Source organism: Anopheles coluzzii, chromosome 2, assembly GCF_943734685.1.
Source record: "Anopheles coluzzii chromosome 2, AcolN3, whole genome shotgun sequence".
NCBI lineage: Eukaryota > Metazoa > Arthropoda > Insecta > Diptera > Culicidae > Anopheles > Anopheles coluzzii.
In genome coordinates this window covers 21,693,505-21,715,561 of record NC_064670.1, presented here as the reverse complement: position 1 = coordinate 21,715,561, position 22,057 = coordinate 21,693,505, and the positions used below count along the sequence as shown (strand labels likewise).

The 22,057-nt window shown below is 48.4% G+C and overlaps 2 protein-coding genes across 3 annotated transcripts; one reads left to right on the top strand and one right to left on the bottom strand.

The window, feature by feature from the left end:
• The first annotated feature begins 7 nt into the window (after window positions 1–7).
• LOC120952701 (zwei Ig domain protein zig-8) lies at window positions 8–7,183 on the top strand. The gene is made up of 6 exons (XM_049606013.1): window positions 8–957; window positions 1,262–1,565; window positions 1,662–2,120; window positions 2,222–2,399; window positions 3,365–3,501; window positions 3,573–7,183. Exons 2-6 carry the CDS (start codon window positions 1,496–1,498, stop codon window positions 3,680–3,682), a joined length of 954 nt encoding a protein of 317 aa, XP_049461970.1. The 5' UTR covers window positions 8–957; window positions 1,262–1,495; the 3' UTR covers window positions 3,683–7,183.
• A 424-nt stretch (window positions 7,184–7,607) lies between these two features.
• On the bottom strand, window positions 7,608–21,424 carry LOC120952697 (protein sprint). 2 transcript variants are annotated; one of them, XM_049606010.1, is made up of 15 exons: window positions 21,263–21,424; window positions 18,940–19,453; window positions 18,711–18,858; window positions 18,422–18,637; window positions 17,408–18,342; window positions 17,146–17,335; window positions 16,896–17,069; window positions 16,669–16,825; window positions 16,037–16,590; window positions 15,557–15,968; window positions 15,362–15,463; window positions 15,131–15,295; window positions 11,920–12,371; window positions 11,205–11,838; window positions 7,608–11,100 (listed from the first exon to the last, which is right to left on the bottom strand). In XM_049606010.1, the coding sequence occupies exons 2-15, from the start codon at window positions 19,293–19,295 to the stop codon at window positions 10,844–10,846; spliced, it is 4,752 nt and encodes a 1,583-aa protein (XP_049461967.1). In that variant the 5' UTR covers window positions 19,296–19,453; window positions 21,263–21,424; the 3' UTR covers window positions 7,608–10,843. The 2 variants fall into 2 exon arrangements, with proteins under 2 accessions (XP_049461967.1, XP_040228089.2); XM_040372155.2 differs by having other exon boundaries at window positions 11,205–11,403; window positions 11,470–11,838; window positions 15,131–15,463; window positions 21,263–21,423.
• Window positions 21,425–22,057: the final 633 nt, after the last annotated feature.

Below are 22,057 nucleotides of genomic sequence, written 5' to 3'. Positions count from 1 at the left end.
CCCCCCCCTAATACCCCATCACGAAGAACTTTCGTTTCCTGCAGGTACAGTGTACTAACACACACGTGCACAATGCACAGACACACGCGCAGCCCTCACTTGCTCACAGCATCATCTCGAGCAGCGTAGAGCAGTGTTGCTTTTTCTTCCTTCGGAAAGCTTCTAACCAAATTTCTGCCCCTCGAATCTGTACGCCAATAGTAGAATCTATAGCAATAGAAGCGCTTTAATTCCACGCTGGAACTGTGCTGTGGTGTGTGGTGAGAAAAACGTGTCAAATACCTGTATTCCACTGGTTGCCCTCCTCTTTGGTTTGGCCCCAGTGATGCAGGTGCAGGCGAACGAGGACACAAAGAAAGGACACTGGGAAGGCAGTGGACCTCTTGGTGGGGGTAAGCAGTAGTGTGCACAGCTCAGCAAGTTTTTCGCGTGTGTATCTTGTCCGCCTTTTTCCCTGTTGTTTTTTTTTTCCCGCGTGGCGATAGCGCGTCCCTTTCTTCGTCTTTTCATCGCAGCGCCCTGAAGCAAGAGTGCGCCATCATACTTTCTGCCTTCATGGCCTCCTAGAGTAACCTAGGTGGCATAGAAACACACACACACACAAACACACAATCACACAACATGTTACACTTGCTCGGACCGCAGTGGCTGTGACGGAAGGTGCAGGGAGCAGTGTGGGTGGTGACCATTTACATTCGTGTCGTGCCAAAAAATCGGTGCTTCTGTGAAAAAACAACGGTAAACCGCAGCAGTACAGTGTGTCGATAAATGTGTGCGTGTGTGTTTGTGTGATTAGGTGAAACGAAGCAAAAAGTAAACCGGAAAACATCACGGGTCCAAGCAACCAAAGCAAAGCGAAACTCTTTCCTCGCTGGTGTTGCCTGCCTGCGGGGCCAACTGTAGAGAAAATGCGTAATTTGCTCTGCACGATGCTGTGCTAAACCATCCTAGCTTTAGGTAAGTAGACCCAGTGGATGCTGCGGTAGGCAAACGTTGCACACGCTTAATCCACTGGAGAATAAATGCACTCCCGAGCTCCTACGGCGTGTCGCGGTCCCCTTGTCCTGGTGTGGACCAAATCCAACACTGCGGAATTATTGATTAGTGCATTGTGGCACGTCCGCGGGTACGTTTGTGTTGCCGTTTGCGATTGATTACATATGCACGGTTGGATGCATCCGTCGGCTAAATGCCTACCGTCGGAGAACGATTCTACTCCGCTTCCCGTCTAGGGTAATAACAGGTTCGCACGCATTTGCAGCATATTTTTCCACCCTTCGCCGATGATGCACCATCGAAACCATCGCCGGGAGCTGCTAGTGTTGGAAAAGTAGGCGATGTGAACGGCGTTCGACAGCACCGACCACGGGCAGCAGCACCGACTGACATTGGAAAAAGCAAAAGTGACGAGAAAGGTCCGAGAAGCCTCCGCCAAAAGGGAAAAGGACACGAACTGACACACTTGGGAAAGAGTCGAACAAAATAGTATGCTGCTATGAAGCTGCCGGCCAATGGAGTAGCGGCAATCTACCTTTTGCTGCACTGCGTGTCAGGATCGGTGCTGAGTGAGTGTTTTTTCCTGACTTATTCCATTGGTATTTCCTCTGAAACGAATCTCTATTTTGATTCTATTCTTCCCCTCGCCCCCTGTTTCTCTGCAGAATCTTCCGCCCTCCAGTCGAGCAGTCCGTTTATGAGTTTGCCGCGCAACTTTTGGCAGGAAATCTCCGTACCGTACACCGATCTGCCGAGCGATGACGACGAGCAGGAGGACGAGTCGGCCGAAAGTACCACGCACGATCCGTACCCGTTCTTCGACGATGCCAACATGACCGCGAACGTCACCACCCAGCTCGGGGCGGACGTGTATCTGCACTGCCGGGTGAACGATTTGCGCGAGCGAACGGTCAGCTGGGTGCGGCGGAAGGGTGACGAGATACATCTGATCACCGTCGGCCGGCAGACGTACAGTAGCGACTCGCGCTACTCGCTCCAGTACCAACCACCGAACGATTGGCAGCTGCTGATACAGTACTCGAACGAGCGGGACGAGGGCCACTACGAGTGCCAGATCTCGTCCTATCCGCCGCTCGTCTACCTGGTGTACTTGCTCGTAGTCGGTAAGTGTTTCGCACACGCCTATACACATCTACATACAGAGTGACCGCTTGCAAGCATTGGGTGAGAGCTAAATGGCAAACTGTTGCCGGTCTTTTCGCAGTGCCACGGGTGGAGATCATAGACGAGCGGGGCCAGGCCACGCTGGACAAGTTCTACAAACCGGGCAGCACGATCGAGCTGAAGTGCATCATCAGCCGGGTGCCGCAACCGACGAGCTACGTCACGTGGAAGCACGGCATGCGAATGCTCAACTACGACACCAGCCGAGGTGGCATCAGGTAAGGGGCAGGTGTTGATGGTGATGGGTGGTTACAGCTTTACCTTCTGCTGCTTTGCGGAGATGGAAACTAACGTACAGGAATTAATTAGTTCGTTCAGTTTTTTTCAAGTTAATGAGCGAATAGTTCAGTTCACTTCACGCGTCAGTTTAGAAACAGTTTAGATTGCCTTTTGAACAGGAGAACGTTGAAGGTTGTCGGCAGATTTTATGAACTTCTCGTGACATGGATAAATGAATGAACGAATGAATGAATTGAACTGTTGATGTACTGTTTTGAACGAGAGAGACAAAGATACGAGTTGTTTCTGAAAGAACAGACAACACCCAAAACTAAAAGAACGAAAGAACTACCGTTCAGTTCTTTAATATGAACGAACTGGGTTTTTGACTCTTTGTTAAAGGAAGTGAGCTTTATGTGACGGGATTTTTTATATTGAAACTTTGAGTAAACAGCCTTCATTCGCCTCTTTATTAATGATCGCTCCAGCCGGCTCCGGAGCCGTTGGTGCGCTCCGAAACGCCCATCACTACTTTTTATGTGACAGGAATTGAATTCTACGGTACCCTTAGAAAATTCCAACTAGATTCCAAATGAGCCTATCCCAAGAGAGTGTCGTAGAGTTCAATTCTCATTACAAAAGGATCCCTTCTCGTAAAAACCCTTGAAAAACCCTGTATTTGGCTTTCAAACTCTACTTTTGTTTCACTTGAAAGTCAGTTTAATAAAAAAATGTTACAAAACCCTGTAAATCGCTCAAATATACGATTCTTTGGAACGACAACCGGGCCGCACACAACTATGTTGTGCAGCAGTTTCCTCCTGCAGTGGATCCATCCATTCTTTATAATAAAATCCCTTCTAAAAATAGCGACCACTCATTCTCATTCTCCACGCGTTCCATCTGTGTTGCATTATCACCGGGTGAAATAATGCGCTCTCGAATTGCATCTGTCTACTTCCAGCGTCAAGACCGACCTGCTACCCGGTGGTGCGATGAGCCGGCTCTACATTGCCAACGCCAATCGGCACGATACGGGCAACTACACATGTGCGCTGGCCGACATTGCTCAGGCCACGGTATCGGTACACGTGCTCAACGGTAGGTAGACTTTGTTTGGATGTTGTTGTTTTTTCTCTCGTTTAACGTGGTATATTTCTATCCGTTTGTAGGTGAAAATCCTGCCGCAATGCAGCATGGCAGCGGTCCCCAGTGGCAACCGTTGGCCGGTCTCATCATGTTCGTCCAGCTGCTGTTGCTCTGCCTCAACACTGTCCGGTGACTGTCGACTTCGGAAGCATAAAACTCCCACCCCCTGTGTCTCTTTTTTCCACATTTTCGTTAAAGCTTACCCCTGTTTCCGTCACATCCAACCGAATGTTTCTCCGCTTTGCCAACGGAGACGATCCAGAGCGGAGATGGAATTATCCCCAACCGAGCAAAACGGCAACTAAAGCCGCTGCCGCCGCGCTACTAAACCCATGTAAAATCCCCCCTCTCCACTCCACCCCCCCCCCCCCCTGACCCCTAACATATCAATGCACACGAATGCAGTTGCAGCGATTGCATTCGCTTCATTCTACCCGGTCCCAGCAGCTGACGGGGAAACACCCTTTTCCACCTTCTTCGTACATTCTGCCTGTTCAGGACTTGTTTACTTGCACACGCTCTATGCACATACTATGCTCGTACTTCGGCAACAGTAGATTAGCAATTCAATGCGACAGTTGTTACACACTGTCGGTCCATGGTTGTACTAGCTGATAAGCAGGTTTGATAAGTTTTGATACGCAGTGCATGGGTATGGGTAGCAGCACACGTGCTATTCCCAGCTGCACAGGCATCACACCCAGCTGGTGGGTGTAGTTTGTGGTTGTAGATACATAAGAAGGGAAAGTCAGAAGGAGAACGAAAGGGAAACCATTCATTCATACATAACTATAATATATTTATATTCGTCACAAAGTTGTCGGCATCGACGAAGCGGCCAAAGAAAGAGGGACCGTTTGTACCCACAAAAACCAATGCACGTGCTCAACAACAAACAGCATTTGTTAGAAAAGGTTGTGATTAAATGGATGTGAAACATCCACCGGGTGGCGGGTGTGTGAAAATGAGGATCAAAAACAAACCACGCAACACAATTGCGATCAGGAAGCGCGCGAATGAGAAGGGGCAATGTTAGAAGACACACACGCCCCAAAAAAGGAAGAAGTAAAGCGGAAAGCATACAAAACATCACAATGATGCAAACTTTCTAACCACACAGCAGCAATATATTTGTACACACGCAAAACTATTTTTCCCCACTCGTTAACTAACCATTTGCGCAACTGGGCAATTGCCCCGTTGCGCAAAGCTAATCGTACCACATGTTTAGCGTAATAATAATAATAATAATAATATCAGTCTTCGGTTGTGATTAGACTTAATGCGTGCGAAGCATAGATAAAGCATCCCTCTCCCCCACTCCTCACCTTCCCATTCCCCTTTTACCCACAAAAATTCATACAAATTATTGATGTAAAATGCCGATTTATAAATGTTCATCTACGTATATATTAGCGGGTAACGTGAGGGTGGGGGGAGGATTAGGAGGTGAGGATAGGCTGCAGAAGGACAACGTTTAGGTAGGGAAAGATAAGTCGGTGTGTCTTCTTTCTGTGTTTGTGTGTGTGTGTGTGTGTGTGTGAAAACCCAATGCCTGGAGTCCTGTCGCTCGTGTAGTGCACGTGATGGTTTCTTTGAGTCTTTAAACAAAAACAAACAAAAAAAAAAACACTTTCTATCCCATCGGTACTCCACACTTCCCACCCTTCCCTCTTTTCTCCTATATTTTGCTAAACTCAATGTGCACTAAACCTTCTATGAACCGTACAAGCATATCCCAATTTCGCATAGCTCTATGTGCCGTCGCTAGGTTACGGGCGGCGTCTGTTTTGCACATGCAAAAACAAAAAAAACAACAGCAAATCATTACGTCCAACGGGATCATTATTGGCTAAGCTAAGAAGGCCGCGCCAGTCAAGGGGGGAGGGCGGCTCAAGCAACGAATTGGACGGAACTAATTTGTAAAACAAAAAACTATCGATAACTACAAAACACACTCCACTATATACATATATTTATCAACCACTAATCGCTAACTACTAAGTGTTGTCCTGGTTTTTTGATGAAACAGTATTACGAAACTCGTGCAGAAGAAGGTGAAAGATACATACATACGTCGTTGGATAGACCGATGGTTGTGGTAATATAGAGTGATGAGCAGAAGCGAAATATGCATCTCTGCAGAAAGCGTGGCGTGGGTTGATGGGGAAAGAACGAAACAGAACGAGAACGTAAAATACCCACAATTTCCGCACACACGCTACAAAAAATACAAACTGAGATTCCCCATAAAACACACACACACACAACTAATATGGCGCTTATTAACTGGAAATTCGAGTGAAATTTAGCATGTAAGAGAATATATTTGTTATCTTTTAAAAAGAAAAATAACGTCTTAGTGTTAAGGTAGCAAATACTCCGCACAGACACGAAACACACGCATTTACACACACTGAATACCACTGACGTGTGTGCAATATGTACAACTAGCCGTGTTTTAATAGCTGTGCTTCGTACACCGAGGCAATAATTCGTACACACGGAATGGGCAATGTGTCCCGCTATACTTAATCCTTGCTACAAATAAACAACAACAAAAAAAAAAAAACAAACAAATAAACTAACAAAACAAAACATTGAATACACTAACTCAACCAGGTTGTGCAGAAAAGGGAAAGACACATCGCGAACATCGCAACATGAGCGGAACCGGTGACGAACAGAGAAGAACGTTGCCAATGAAAATCACACTTTGCGTCCACTTCGTCGGGTCGGGCGTCTTGCGTCTTGGGGACTGCTTTTCTATTGCGTCCGTTCTCTTCCCCTCCCTGATAGGTAAGGAGGGGGGAAGGGGGAGAATGGAGAGTGCAATAGGTATTTCACCCTCTCCCTGTTCTCCCTTTCCCCCTCCCACCGCCCCCAAAATGCTAGTGCAGCAACAAAATACATAACAAAAAAAAAACAAATAACAAAACCATATGAGTGAGCCCATTAGAAGTAGATGAGATAAGTGAGTGAAAGAGGATAGCTAATTGTATCGATTTATACGAATGTAATAAAAAAGAATAAGAAAAAGAGGAAGAAACAAAGAAGGAAAACAAAACAAGGAAAAGCTAAAAGCGGGAACCGATGTTGGTTGTGAAGTATCATTTGAGAGGTTTTATTTTTCATACAAACAAGAAAACGAAACGAAAGCAAACAAACGAACGACAAAACATGAAAATGCTAAATGAACGAAAAGTGAGCGAAGAAGAGGAAACATGAAAAACAAAACAAGAAAGATAGTTTTTTTTATAAACAAAGAGGTATTATTATACAACAGCGAAAAAGAACAAGCAAACCGAATTGCGGTAAATGCAAAACAGACAGAAGGAAAGAGAAAGAAAGAGAAAGGGAGAGATAGAGAAAGAAAGAAAGAGAGGGAAACAAAAAAACGTTATAATAGTAAATATAAAAGAATATGGGGAAGGGTAATACACTACAATATGAGAGATCGTTTCCGTTACTTTTTTTTGGTATAACATAGTATATTGGTTGATATGAGAAGTGGGACAAGAAAGCAAAACAAAACATAAAACATAAAACATAAAACAATGCGCAGTATTTCCAACTGACAAGCGAAAATAATGGTTGTGGTCCTAACGCTCTAGATATGTGTGTATATATATATATATATATATATATATATATATATATATATATATATATATATATATATATATATATATATATATATATATATATATATATATATATATATATATATATATATATATATATATATATATATATATATATATATCGAACCAGAATGAATATATATATATACCGATATACACAGAATAATGAAACGAAGCACTATAATGTATAATGGTATATTGTAACTTTACATGAAACATGGCAACCTAACAATTATGAAAATGGAACAAATAAAGTATTCGAAAACTATAATCCCCCCAAAAATAAAAAGCTTTAAGATGTGTTGTTTGTGTGTGCAAAAGCGTTATTTGTTGATTTTTCATAGATTTTTTTAAATATAATTTCTTTCAAATAGTCTCTTTTACAACGGCGACAGGTTTGTGTACGTATGTATGTATGTATGTATATATAGAGAGAGTTTATTTTATAGTTATCTGCAATAAATACGCTTGTGGTGTAAAAATAGATGTTTCCAAAAAACTTCCTATACCTATTTTGGCAAGATATTTTCCGTAGCGCCGGTGTGCCGAGCATGAGTTCGGCCTTAAATGTTCCTTTCGCATCATTTCCATTCAGTATTTTGTTTTCCACTTTCACAATTAATGCGCTTTCCGTTACGTTCTGTTAGTTTTTTTTGCATTGTTTAGTTAGTGTGGCAGCAGTTTCTATCGTTTTTTTGTGTGTGTTTTTGCCTACGAATCGAATGATTGCAGAAATGGTTAGTAGGACTTCATTGCATCTACGCTTCTGCACTCACGCACTACATCACACACAGCTCTTCTACAGTTTCTAGTGTGTGTGCTGCTCTACGATCAGCAAAGGGAGCAGAAGTGGGGGGAGTGGAGGAGGTGGCTTCTGTTGCTATTAATTCACTGCATTTAATACTGTTTACTGGTTGCTTTGTTAAAGTGCGCTTGTGATTTCTTGTTTTCTTCTGCTCTGTTCTCTGTTCTTTTGCCCATTGCACTCTCACTACTATTAGGGGATTGGGGGACGATCGACGGATCGTTTTTGGGAGGAAAAGATAGATAGATATCAAAAATAGAGTATAAGAGTTATCATTCATATTCCTGAGCTTCCAACCCCCTCCCACCCAACAAACACAACCACAACTGCTTTCCTACCTTTCTAACTGCACCCTGGCCTACTACGTTTGTATCTCTTGTTTCGAAATCCATTTCCACTCTGCAACTAGTACTGCATGTTTGATGGCTTGCTTTGTTTCACGCGCTTTGTAAATGCATTATGTATGATAAGAACATGTCTATTGTGTTTCACTTTCTTTTTCCTTTTTGGTTATCCTTTTTTTGTTTTTTTTTTTTTGGTGAGCAATTCGTTTCGACAGTGCCTGGTTTGTGTGGTGTTGTTTTACTATTTCACTTTCATTCCTTCATTTTGTATTCTCTGTAACCAGTTTTCCTTTTTGTTCCTTTTCTTTTCTGCACTTTTCACACTTTTCATCGAATCACGAGCATTATGAGCAATTAAGGTAAAGTTATTAGTTTTTTTGTTTTCTTAGATAAAGAGGGGGTTTCTTGTTTTGGCAAATAGTTGAGGAAGAAAAAAGAGTTTTTTTTGTTGTAGTTTATGTTAAATATACATATAGTTGATTGGTTGGTTTAAGGGGGTAAGTGTGTATGTGTTTTCATTAAAAAGGTGAACAAACACACACAAACAATCACACGCACACACATTCAAACACACGCAAGAAGAAAAAAACTGTCACACACGCACACACACACACACACTCAAAAACTCGATACAAAGTCCTGGGCACCCAAGCAGGGGGGGATTGAGGGGAAGAAACTACCCTCCCTCGCATCCGACCACCCCACCATCCCAGTGGGGGAACAAGAATAATGAGATTAGTAATTACTTAATTGCTTTACAGTAGTAACATTAGATGCAGTAGTAGCAAGAAACGTCTAAAGTGTAGATAAACATGTTTTCACTCTTAATTCATTGTCGTTTGCGATCGCGAAAGCAATTCAACCCAGCACAGCCCAGTCCGGGAGCAAATGGGGCCTAAACCGCACAAGCGCGTGAAAAAGAAAGGCAGATATAGATGAGGGAAAAAGGGGGCATGAAAGATAAGTTAGATTTCTATTGTCTCGTAAAACGATATCACGAAAAGCGTGCCTTCTCAGATGCATTAACTGCAAACACAAACACCGATGCACAACGCAACAGGAGGGACAACAACAACAAAACTACTTGTGACCTTTGACCTGACTAGTCCTTTAGCAGATGGAAGCTCCTGGTAGCGAGACCACTATCCGCCATTCGATGTGCTCACATTTGGGACCAAAGTGGGTTTATTATACAGGTGGGCTTATCCCGAACAATTTGACAGCCGTGCTGTAGAAAAATGAAAACGAAATGACAGGAGGGGATTCGATCATTTGTTGATGTATGCGTGTGAATTCCAATGGCTGTTTTAATTGATGTGTCGTAGTATGGGTGAAAAACTACGTATCACAATCGAATCCCCTCCCGTCATTCGTTCGTCCAATATGGCCTTCCCGCCAAACCTATAAGCCCACCTAGTCCCTATACCCACTTTGTTTGGGACTGTTTATCAATTTTGTTGACTGAAACTAAGGACAAACCTGTTCTACAAAAACTCTGACGGGCCAAACACACGTTGTCATTTGATGACGGGCCGGAAATGGAGTACAGTATGGAGGAGTTAACGACACGCACAGTGCACACGAGAGGTAAGAGAGATATAAATGGTACAATTAAAAGCTCCATACGCTCCATCGTTGGTGACCCTTTCTTTTTTTGCTTGTAAAAAAAAACATTGTTAACAAATCAATTTAAAAAAAACGCTTAAAACAACTGTTCTTACACAGACACGATCGTGAGAGGCGGAGGTTTTGGTTGCAAACCGGGACACGGGCGGGGGGTTCGATGGTGAGCACGAGGCATGCTTCTGTTTTACGCACTTCATCACAGAGAATGGCATTATAAGTCCTAACTTCACGGATCTTTCGCTTCTACTACTACTACTACTACTACTACGCTCTTTTCGGTCCTCTAAAACAACAATCTACAGCTCAGGAAGGTATGCTTCAGCTTACCGGACCCTAGTGTCCGCGGAGTGCGTCCACGCTAACCCTCTCTCACGATTTCTCTTTGTTCTAGCCATTAGTGGGTTAAAATTATCTTCACTTCTTTCGCCTACAGATAAGAAGAAAATGCTACAGATTAAAGGGGGATTATATGCGTTAATTGGTGAATTAAAATCTAAACTCATTCAGAGTAGAATTGCATTGCATGTGTGTACGAGAATCGATAGTGAGGTTTCCCTAGGGCAAGAAGCGTTGACGGCCACGCGCTACACCACGCCGTTGCCCGTCACTGCCTTTATATAACGCTTGTATATATATATGATGGTTTGTATATGATTATATGGTGTATACTATTTGCGTTAATACAATTACAACTGCTGTCTAGCAGCGCCCGCCCATCGCATCCCGCGGACTGCTACTTGAACAGAAATGAGGTGAGCGATTAAAAGAGGGGACAAGTGGGGCTTGTTACACCACGGCAAAAATAGTACAACCTTACGACCAAAGAGTATATCAGACTTAATTGTTTAACGATGGAAGCTTAATTCATTGTTTGCTTATACTTTTAGATGATTATCACTCGCAGTAATAGTAGTAGTAGTAGTAGTAGTGGTAGTGGAAGTATTGATAGCATTGTTAGCAGCGTTATTAGTAGCGCTAGCGGTCATAGTGTTGTTGTTGCTAGCAGCATTATTTGGCATCACGGTAGGCCACGCTATCTTGGCGTCGATCCGTTTGTATGCTATCATAAAGTGTTTCCCTTTCGCCGTCATCCGGACATCCTGCGGACATTCGGTGTCATGTAGAAGAGTTTCTGCCGAAAAAATGGAGAAAAAAAAAATCAAGCAAATACAAATATATTGTAACAAGCGTTAGTGCGAGTTGAAGTTAGCTGCATGCTGCGCTGATCCAGCTTACCTTCACCGTCGATCAGCTTAAATAGTCCATAATCTTGGGCATTCGTTATCCTCGCCTTGTGAGCAATTATCCGACAGACTTCCTTCGTCGTTGTATGCGGTCTGATTGGTAGCGTTCGCGTCTGGATGGAACCGTTGTACTCATCCGGAATGATTACGCGTAGCACCGAGGAGCAGTTTGGCATCGTAGAGGAATCCCACTGCACGTGAGAAAGCACGCAATCAATAATAAGACACTTGCAAGGTGGTACACAACAAACACTTACATCTAATGTCGATGTTCCTTCCTGCTCGCTGAGGCTAAAGTTCTTAAGCACGTGGACCGCACTGCACAGGGCCGTTAAGTAGTAGCCAGCCTCGCCGCTCAGCAGCGACGGCTGCAGCAGACCCCACATGTACTCGGCCTCAATTTCAGCACCGATGAAGCCACAGTGTGCCACGACCATCACCAGCACCGGCAGAAAGTCGTCCGCGCTTAGCTGCTGCCCGTTGCAGCACGTCGTCGCTTCGAAGATGGTCGACACTGCGGCAAGCAGCAGGTCCAGCTTGGCCAGGGGCAGCTCCGCCTCCTGCAGGCGCACAAAGAGCGTGGCAATTTGTCGCATCGCTGTCGGACTCGGCGGTATCACATTGCCCTAATAATCGAGATTCGAGAAGCGTCAGCAACGGGCTACACCAACGGGCGCCCTTCACCATCCGCGGATCGTTCTACTTACCTTGATCCCGAAAGCAAGCGGACCGCGGCCCGCCGTAGAGCGCACCTTCTCCACAATCAGCTGTATATCGCCCGACTGGCTGTAGTAATCCACGAACAAACTGTACAGATGCTCGCGCAGCGGCAGTATCACCAGCCGGTGCATCACCTCCTCCAGTATCGAGTCCAGGTTAAGGAACTCGTCCGGCTTTAGCTGGGCCCGCGCTTTCTGCACCTCGCCCGCGAAGTCGCCCTCGCCGTGCTTCACCAGGTAGTTCTTCATGCCGGACATGAACTGGCGCATGTTGCGCATCACCACCTGCGGATGGGGGGCCGCTTTCGATTCCTTGGTGCAGGCGATAAAGTTGCTTATGTTGCGCGAGAACGTTGAGTCCGGCTTGTTCGCTAGGTAGAAGGCGTACGTGGCAATCGATTCGCCCGGACCACTGTGGGACGATCTGTTGCGTGGATGACCTGGAAAAGAGAGAGAGAGAGAAAGATGGGAGCGCATGGAATAGAAAAGATTAGATGAAGTTAGTATCAACGAATTAAACCACCTATACGCCTATTTCCCATCCCGCCACCAATAGAAAATATATACCTCGAACAAGCTTCTCTTCGCAGCAAGTGAACAGCTTATGTACCAGCTTTTGCCACATGCCATCGAATCGTGTCGTTTCGTTAATTTCTTTGCCCTGATCCAGCCGGCTAAATATCTTGCGATATCGCCGCTTCTTCACCAACAGCGCCCGACCGCGCTCCTCCTCGATGTGGCCCACGTTGATGATGATGTTGCCCTGCTCGTCCAAACCGAACAGCTGCTCCACGTCCGCATCGTGCGGTACGTTCGGGTCGAGCGGGGCGCCACCACACTCGTCGATCATGATCGTATAGTCGGAAAGCGACGAGGACGAACCAAACTCGTCATACTCAACGCGACACCAGCCGTCCAGCAGCAGCACGGAGCAGAACTTGCCATCAGCTGCGGCGATCGGTGGTGCCCGCTTGCACGGATAGTCACACTCCGGCACCGGCAGCCCGTCCTGCACGCCGAACGTTCCACCCAACAGTCGATCCAACCGGCCGCCACCACCACCACTACCGACGGTGCTGTAGCTTAGAGCCTGCAAACTGTGGCTCGCCTGCCAACACTTCACATCTTCGGTGGCTGGACGCTTTCGTGCAGCGCGTGCATGCGACTGCCACTCAACCCGGGCGGGGTTTTCTAGTTGGTGCCGCTGTTTGCCGACGCCGTTCGCGTCGTTATCGGACCTAGCAGCACTAGCTAAGCCCGCTTTCGGCTGTCGGCATTCACCTTCGTGGCGTAATGGCGTTGACGCAACGGCAACAACTATCCCCTGCGCTGCTGCTGCTGGCCCGTGAACGATGTTTGCCGAGGCTTTGCGACCAGATCCATCACTGTCGGCCGACGCCCTGCCTCGTTTACCTGCCCGCATGGCTCGAGATCCGTATCCGCATCCACTCGACGACGAGGGCGACACGGCAGCCCCTTCGACGAAGATGCAATTCATCACGGTAGCTTCATTCCGGTTCACGTATCTTGCATGTGACCACCTTCTGCACCACCGCATGGCAGATAGAGAAACGATTTTTGCCCGACTGCACGAAACGGCGGAAACGATAGTTTCTCATTAGACTGGCGAAGAGACGAGCGCGTGCCTCGTCTCTCCCTTTTTCGGAAGGATGGGATTCCGCTTCGTCAAACGGGACACAGCGGTCTGTGGCCGTTGGGTGCGTGTCCACGCGCAAATGCCCACAAAAGGCTACGCTATTTCCGTGCGCCCGATCGCACTAATCGCACCGTGATCGATCGAACCGCTTCCCATGAGCACTACAATCGAACTGAGCCTGACGCGCATCAGCTTCCACTACAATGCTTTCTCGCTCTTCGGCTTTTTGTTTCCCCCTCTCCGCCGTGTGCCATGTGTCCTTGTCCTTATCGTGCGTAGGGAAAGAAAGAAAGTGTCAAAGTCTTCACTTTAACCGCCGGAGCCGACGCTGCCGCCGCCGCACGCACACACGTACGCACGGAAGGGCGCCGATCATCCCGCGGCCGATACGCACGAGAGCACGATGAGTAAAGAGCGACTCATCAAGTTCACAATAAATTACGCATCCGCCTGCATACATTTACCGTTCGTTTGCCCTTTTCATTCGCTGGCCATCCTGCCCCTTCCCCGTTGCGCGACAACCATTCCTAACGTTGCAAACGCACAGCCGGATCTATTCTAGAAGCAGGTCCCGAAATAGGTGGCTGCTTCAAGGCCCCACCCACGCCCGACCCGATACGCAATAAACCCCATGCAAATAGTGCATTATTTTACACGTTTCAAGGCAAGTCAAGGCAAATAAACAAACCGACCCACTCCAGCAGCAGCAGTAGCACCCATGCTGCATACGCCTCAGCCGCCCACCGCCCTGCTAAGTAATCATTGTGCAAACAGAGCCAGTGCCACTTATCAGACGCTTCGATGAGTGTAGCGTTCCGGGACAGCGCTAGCAGCCGCACAGCAAAAGATAGCGGAAGAGCATGAATAATATGGTAGCACACACACACACAAACACCCGACCTCCCCGACCGCTGCTGGCCTGGTATGCTCGGCCGGGGCCCCGAAGGCTTCGTCACTTATCGGGCACCATTACTCTCGGCCACCACCGATGCGCCGTGTTGATCTCATTACAATGTATGTCAGACACCGACCACCGATTCGTCAAAGGATGCGAGGTGGCTGACGCAATAAACCCGCTGAATTCAACAGCCAGTCGGTGGATTATGTAGGTTACGGTAAAGCAACATTGCCAACCCCTTTGCAGCATCCGGCAATGCATGAGAAGCGTCCCACCATCGCACAACATGCACGGGTAGCAGTTTAATGCACGACACACCCGCACTACCCGTCCCAGCCGCCCGCATGCTCCTAAACAAACTACCCTTTTGGGCATTCAAGTGCAGGTAGTGTATTGGCACGGGTTTTACCCCCTGTCCGGAACACATTCACCTAAGTTTATGGAAAATTCCCAAACTGCCTCATCGCAAGCCCAAATGCGATAGCTTGAAAAGCTGTCCTTTTCTTGTCCCTTTTCTTTTGTTTTTCTTTTCCTGTGCCGTGTTTTGAACAGCTCCTACTGGCTCCTGGTTTTACAGTTTCTGACAAGCACAGCCCCTTTCTACATTCTGCAATGTGTACTCACATTATATCGAATGTACTTACATAAAATTTCCCGATCTCGGCAGCTACGCGATCGTAATATTGTAGCTACTTTTTGCTGCGACTGTGGTAACTGGTGCTGCTGCCCGTCCTTTCGGTAGCGAGTGTCTTTGGCCGTCGAGCCGCAGTGGTCGTAGCTACTATTGCCCGGCGCTTCCATCGAAGATTCTGCGAACACAGTAACAGTTACAGCTAGGATCGCACTGCCACGCACCGAAACCAAACACCACTTACGTTCGTTGGGAAGGAATGAGTCCCACTGGGAGCTGTCCCACGGTTCCGAAAAGACGGTCCCATCGTCCGAGTGCGCACTATTGATTGCAGATGACGCATAGGCTTTTTTTGGTTGTGAATGAAATTAACAAACGCACACAAAGTAAGTAAAACGATGATTGATGCGTAATAATACCTTCCGCTACCGTTACATACCATTAGCCTGCTTCTCGACATTATCGTACGCCGACTTCCGTTGCCCTCGGTGTCCTAGGATGCCGAACCCTGACTCACCGTTCGCACCGATGCCGCTATCGTTCGCTAGCATACCTTCCAGCAATCTTTCCGATAGCTTCAGGGCAGGAAGCTTCTTGGCGATTATCTGGTGTATCGTGACCGGTCGGCCCATGCCCATGAGACTGTCGGTACTTTTTTGCAGCGATTTCGCGGCCGGCTCAATGGTTTTCAGCGACGCGGTGGGTGTTTTCCACCGGATGTCGGAATCGTAATCGTTCGTCCCTTGTCCGCTGCTGCCGCCCGCGATGCTCAGCGCATGCATGCGCACGCCCGACAGCATTGAGTCGTTTTTCTCCAGCGCCAGCTCGTCCAGAGAGGCGGCAAAGTTGTTCTGAAAATGAAGAACGTCGTATAAGCAAAAACAACTCCGTTCACCAACAATGCGCGCACATTACTCACATTCACATTGTATCCGTTCCCGTTGCCCCATGGATGGCCCGCCGAAGGTAACGCATCGTCATTGCCAAACAGCTGCTTTGGTGGTTCCGAGTGGCGCTGGCTACTGTTGGACGAAGCCAAACGATTCAGCGGACTGCGCCGGATGATGGTGCTCAGAATGTCGGCTGGATCGGCATAGAACGGGCTGGTTTGCTTTTGCTCCTGGCCCGCACCACCCAACGCATCCTCCAGCGTTACCGGTGTGCCCACGGGCGTGGTGTGAGAAATGTTCATGCACGAACGTTGCCGCACATCGGTCAGCACCGACCGACCGAACCGGCCGTCATCCTTCGGTATTGGGGAAAACGTTTTCAGCGCAACCGGTGGACGGGCACCGGGCCGATCGGTCGGGGTGCTGGCCCGATCGCTTGCCGAATCGTGCCCGCCCATGCCCACGGCAAGATTGTCCACGGAGTACGTGTGCGCACCGTGTGCGGCCGGGCCACGGTAAGAGGTGAGCTTGCCCTGTCTGTAACTCATCGACTCTATTGATGGTGAAACGAGTCCTTTGAGAGCTGAACCAGAAAAAACAGAGAAAAATAACTTAAATTATACATCTGTTTTCGGAAAGCTGTTTGCGAAAAGACACATACTTAAGTCCTCGTGCCCAAATATCCCATGGCGCTGGCCCAGCAGTGACCGGCGATCGCTTTTGGTAGCGTCCTGTGACCAAATGTCCTCATAGTCACTTATTTTATCCACCAGCGTACTTCTGCAGTAAACGGAAGGTGATTCCAAAATGTCCGATTCCTAGCAAAAGCAAACACAAAACAGCAATATTATATACACCGCATCGTAAAATAGCAGATACAACACGAACCTGATAATGCTTTGACTCTTTTCGTTTGTTGCGGCGGCTGACGCGAGTGCTCGTCGGTACGCTGAAGCTAGGATGGCAGTGATCGTTGGACTGTGTCGTGGCCTGCTTTTCCACACCATTGTCGGCTACATTGTCGCTGTCACAATACCACACAGTGTTGCTAACCTGCGAACCCTGCACATTCAAGATCAAGAAACACTTATTGGTTATTGTCATCTGAAACGAGAACTAAGAACCGTGGTTTGCATACCGCAATGGTGGAAATGCTGGCCGGCAACACTGCTGGCTCTCTGCGCTGGAATGCTGTGTCTCTGGTAGGGAATCCCGTCGTCGGTGTAAAGTCGGTATCTTTTTGGAACGTAAAGGTAGTTCTCTCGACCGTCGGACTGTGCTCTGCTATTTGCAGCTTAATACGTCTCGCTGGTGGTGCCGGTGGACTCCTGTAAGCGGGAAAGATATTACTACACCATCGTCCAGTTCGTATCTGAAGCATCCCGGACAGTACGCCCTACCTGATCGGCTTAATGTTGAGCGTGTTCGGTGGCGTGGGCCTTGGTGCCCGCGGTTTCCTTTCCAGCGTGCCGGTAGCGTTGGGCGCATCATCCGGCCGGCTCTCCATGGACGACGAGGTTGAGCTGGTCATCTCACCGCCCGTGGCTTCACCGTTCGAATGACCGGTACCGCTACTGTGCCCCAGTATGTTTGCGTTGAACAGCTCGATCTGCTTTTCTACCTCGTGCTGTGCCGCCGTGGGCGAAACGATTTGCTGCTTGCGTGCCTTGAACGTGCTCGTCTTCCCGATGATGCCCGTCTGGTGCTGGTGCGGGTCCATCGGCGACATCATGATGGCACTGTCGATCGATTCCGGGCTGAGCAGCGTCTGCCCGTTGCTTACCGTGAAGCTGCTCAGCGTCGAGAACGTGTCGGTGGGCGTTTCGCCGAACGCATTCACCATGCCGCCGGTGCCGAGCGAGGTGCCACCGGTCCCGACCGACGCCGCATGTCCGACCGGGGTGTGATTAAGTACGGATATGCCGAGCCCGCTCGAGTGTGTCGCCTCGGACGGGGTGTTCATGTGACTAGAGGTGGCGGACGGTGTTGTGCCGGGTGGTGCCGGCCCGGTGATTGGTTTCGGTTTCGGGGAGCTGGCCATCGGGTAGCGCCAAAACTCCTGACCCAGCAGGGCCAGCGACGACAGCTGCTGGCGGTTCTTCGCCTCCCGCAACGCAACCGGAAGGCAGAGCTGTACGGGCAGCTCGTCGCAGCACTGCGTGTAGTGCGCAATCAGGGCGGGTATGGAGTCGAACTTGAAGCGGGAGCTTTCCAGGCTCAGCTGCCCATTGTTCGACTGGATCAGATAGTGTTCGATGTACGGTCCTGCGTTCGCCGGCAAACGCACCGAAACGGCCATCGTTTTCGACTGACTAGAACCGCGCACGATGAAGGTCTAGAAGAAGAAACAAACAAAAAAACATTCCATGTACATACGGTAACACCCAAACAGTTTGAACGCGACCGTGCCCTACCCCTTCCTCCTTCCCCTGGAGCAGATGGATTGCGCCGGACCGTTGAATGCCCGGCAGGAACCAGACGGGGTGCGAGCGAAGCAACCGCTCCAGCAGGCTCATGACGATCGCCGTGTGATTGGCCGAACTGTTCGATTCCTGCGACTCGTCGCTGGAAGTTTCCTCGCCCTCCGCCATAATGCCACCCTCCGAGCTCGATACCAGTGATGTGTGGGACTGCGGAAATGCCAGACAAACGCCGCATTAAACGATTAAGTTACACGATTTACAGCGCTCTTCGAGTGCCTACCTCGTACAGCTCCTCCTGCGAGAGTTCGCGATTGCTCGACAGCAGCGGCATCATATCATCGTCCATCGTTTCCACCTCATGCTGCTGTACGCTCGTGTGCAAAGCGCTGAGCCGTTTCTTTGCCAATGCTAGGGAGGATTCTGGAGGTCTGCCGAAGAGGAGAAGCGTTAGACACAAGTTTGCAAGCTGAACGACGCTGAACACGCATCCACAAACCAAACCAACTTACCCTTTCGAAAGCCGATTTCCGCTGTTCGCGCTGTTCCCGGATGTGGTTTCCTGCTTGAACTTGGTCACCTCGGCGTACCGTCGAATCAGCGTCGAGCAGTCCCCACTGTCGAGCTGATCGCGCCCATTGCCCGCTGCACCGCCGTCGGGATTGGGCAGCTTCGCGGGCAGTGAAATCGGCCGTCCAAGGGCCGCTGCCGCCGCCGCCGCCGGTGACAGATCGGAGCCACCGTGCGTCAGGAGATTCCGGTTCAGCTGACGGGTGGTGACGTCTCGGCTGTGGTAGAAATCCCCGCCAAAGCTGTCCACCGGGATGTCCTTCCGCTCGTAGCAGTTGTCGTCCGTTTCCGATTCCATCACTGCTCACCAACCAAACACACAAGCGCACGGCCACGCACAAACTCGGACGTCCAACAACGACAAACAAAAAAAAAACCGGGTGTCTCGATCGTTGCTCACCACTCTACTCTACCTCCCACCGCTCGTCCAGCGAGTAAACATACACACATGCGTTCCTGCGATAGGGAAAAGCAAACGTAAGTGCATCGGACGGATTAAACCCCCAACGCGACAACGATTTGTGCGCGCGCCCTCTTGAACACGCGCTTGCTTTGCGCTGAACCGTTTTCAAGCGACGCGAATGGAATTCCCCAAATATGATCGGTCTGCCCAATTGCAGCCGTGTCTGCAGCGCGGGTATGGCACATGCATTCCATGGCAGTATACGTATGTAAACAACGCGTTTGATTGGTTAATTTTTTTATTTTTATCTTCCCTGTCGCGCAAACATGCCCTCCGGTGCGTGTTGGGTGATCATGTGGATGATGCATCACACACGTTTAAGAAGAAATTCCAGTGCCGTCTGATTCACGCGCGCGTCTTACCCGTTTTGCTGCATGTGTGTGTGTGCGTGTTGAGACAGCCGAGTTTTTTTTAACTTTCGATAAGAGCACCCAAGCAAAGCAGACCTTGCTTTATTATTTGGTTTCGGTTCGACAGCGAAGACGGGAGATGGTAACCTCATTCCCTCATCCTCCTTCACTCCTCAAACAATCACACACAAACACATGCAGCACGGGGCATAACGGCGACTAAGGAGGGGGAGAAAAAAAAGTATGCTTTTGAAATGCTCGCCGTAGCAATGGCAACCAACGTGTCGCTCTACTCCCCCCTCCCCCAGCTCGACTGTTTGATTGCCTCTTTTACTCAATGAATGATGCACATTTATATTTCAGCGTTGTCGTCGCGAGCTTCTTTCAATCGGCTTAATTGATTCGGTCGCCCGTCTTTTGTCGGCTGCGGGGCCGGGGCCGGGCGTGTTGCAGCTTGGTGGGGAGCTTGGTACGGAGATTTGTACGTGCTCTGAAGCTCGTTTTCGTCGCCATGGGGAGGACAGTCGCAACATCATTGCATAGACCACCATCACCACCACCAGCAATGGTAACTGTTCTCCCACAAACTACGAACACGATGAGCATTGGTGGATTAGTTACATTTTTGGGCTAATGTGTAACTACACAACCGACAACAACAAAACACTTCAACATTGCATAGAGAAATAAACACACACACAAACACACATTTTTCTCATTATTGAACAGGTTTCCAATTGCACTTTTCTATCGTGCCTCGCCTTCCTGCACATCGGGCACGTCCGCACACACCTGCGCCACGCCGTACGCGGTTGCAATTTCTGTCTTCGGCCTCGTTTTAAATTCCTTCAGAGACTTCACTGTGTCGAGAGCGCTTCGTTTGCGTTGGACGTCGGGAATGGTATCGCCCTCCCTCCAGACGACCACCCACCACACTTCCTACGCAGCCGGAGATGAAACATTAACACATGCGTATTGCGGAGATGCTTTGCGGGCTGTTTGGCACTATTAGCATGAAATGTGGATCGATACGGGGAGGCGATTGCATTAAATATTTAGTGAATGGCCCATTCGGTCCCCTCGCGTCCACTCCCTGCGAACCCCTCCGGGCGGGACAATGAGACGATGGACGTGTCACCACTCCAAGGGACCACGACCACCACCGTTGGGTGGGATGCATGTTTTCCATTAGGGAAAACGGGATGCCGCTTCCCCAACCTCCCCCCCCTCCCCCCTCTCTTCTCCTTTCCCATTCACTTTCTCCTCCCCACAAAACTTCTCTGCCCGCGCACTCACACACCGCGCTTGCCGTGCATTTCTACCGTACACTAATAACTTTCCACCGACCGCAACAAAGGGCACGGTCATTACAATCTTATACTCCCCCGATCGCAATTGCACCACACACAGCCACACAGAAACACACCACCCCTTTTGCTCTCGGAGCCTTACTTTTAATGCTTCGTTGGTTCCGCGCACTTGATGGAAACTGTTTTCCACCCCGAGGTTGCGATTTCCATGTTTTTGGATGAAAAATTTCGCGAGCACCAGCAATGAAATTGCTGCTCCGGCCAACTTCTCGCTTTTGACATCTACCAACACCAACGTACAGCGTCGTCTGTCAGCGGCAGACGAGCTAGCGGGAGCGAGAGCGCGAGAGAGAAAGAGAGCGAGAAAACACGATGCTGGGTGGTTTATTTTGAGAGTGAAGTGGTGTAGGACTGTCTACACGAAGGAGTACTCGGAACTGCGATTACATTTTATCTGTTGTCCCGTAAAGTTTGTTCGAACTTCTTTTTTTGTTTCGTTTCTTCGATATTTCTTCTGTTCTGTCGGACTAATAAGATTATCTTATATTTTTACACACTTCACTTGGTTTGATCCACTCATTAGTTCCTGCAATAGAACGACATGGTTCGATTCGGAGCCGAACCGTCCCACGTAGCAAGAGCTTTTAAAGGTAGCGTAGGTTATATGATCAAATTAAACCTTGTGTGCCTTATATGGATATCTTAAACCAAGTTATAGTATGTTATAAATCCATTAACGGTTCGGACTTAGATAGGCTTGCTGTTATTGTACTACAGTACGCCTGTTCTAATTGTACGAATGTACTCGTAGTTTTTCTAACGGTTAGAAATTCCTATTTATTCCTAAACTTACTGATCCTACTGGAATTATAATCATGATACAAAAACGCGCCAACTAGCAATAATCTCCAATTAGCAGAGGTTCGGGTTTTCTCGT

Excerpts from the sequence above, each read along its gene's own strand:
- LOC120952701 (XM_049606013.1), top strand. The coding sequence starts at position 1,496 with ATGAAGCTGCCGGCCAATGGAGTAGCGGCAATCTACCTTTTGCTGCAC. Across the intron at positions 2,400-3,364 it reads ACCAGCCGAGGTGGCATCAG|CGTCAAGACCGACCTGCTAC; the intron begins GTAAGGGGCAGG and ends GTCTACTTCCAG. Across the intron at positions 3,502-3,572 it reads ATCGGTACACGTGCTCAACG|GTGAAAATCCTGCCGCAATG; the intron begins GTAGGTAGACTT and ends ATCCGTTTGTAG.
- LOC120952697 (XM_049606010.1), bottom strand. The coding sequence starts at position 19,295 with ATGGAATCGGAAACGGACGACAACTGCTACGAGCGGAAGGACATCCCG. Across the intron at positions 18,343-18,421 it reads TCCAGGGGAAGGAGGAAGGG|ACCTTCATCGTGCGCGGTTC; the intron begins GTAGGGCACGGT and ends TTCTTCTTCTAG. Across the intron at positions 17,336-17,407 it reads CTCAACATTAAGCCGATCAG|GAGTCCACCGGCACCACCAG; the intron begins GTAGGGCGTACT and ends TCCCGCTTACAG.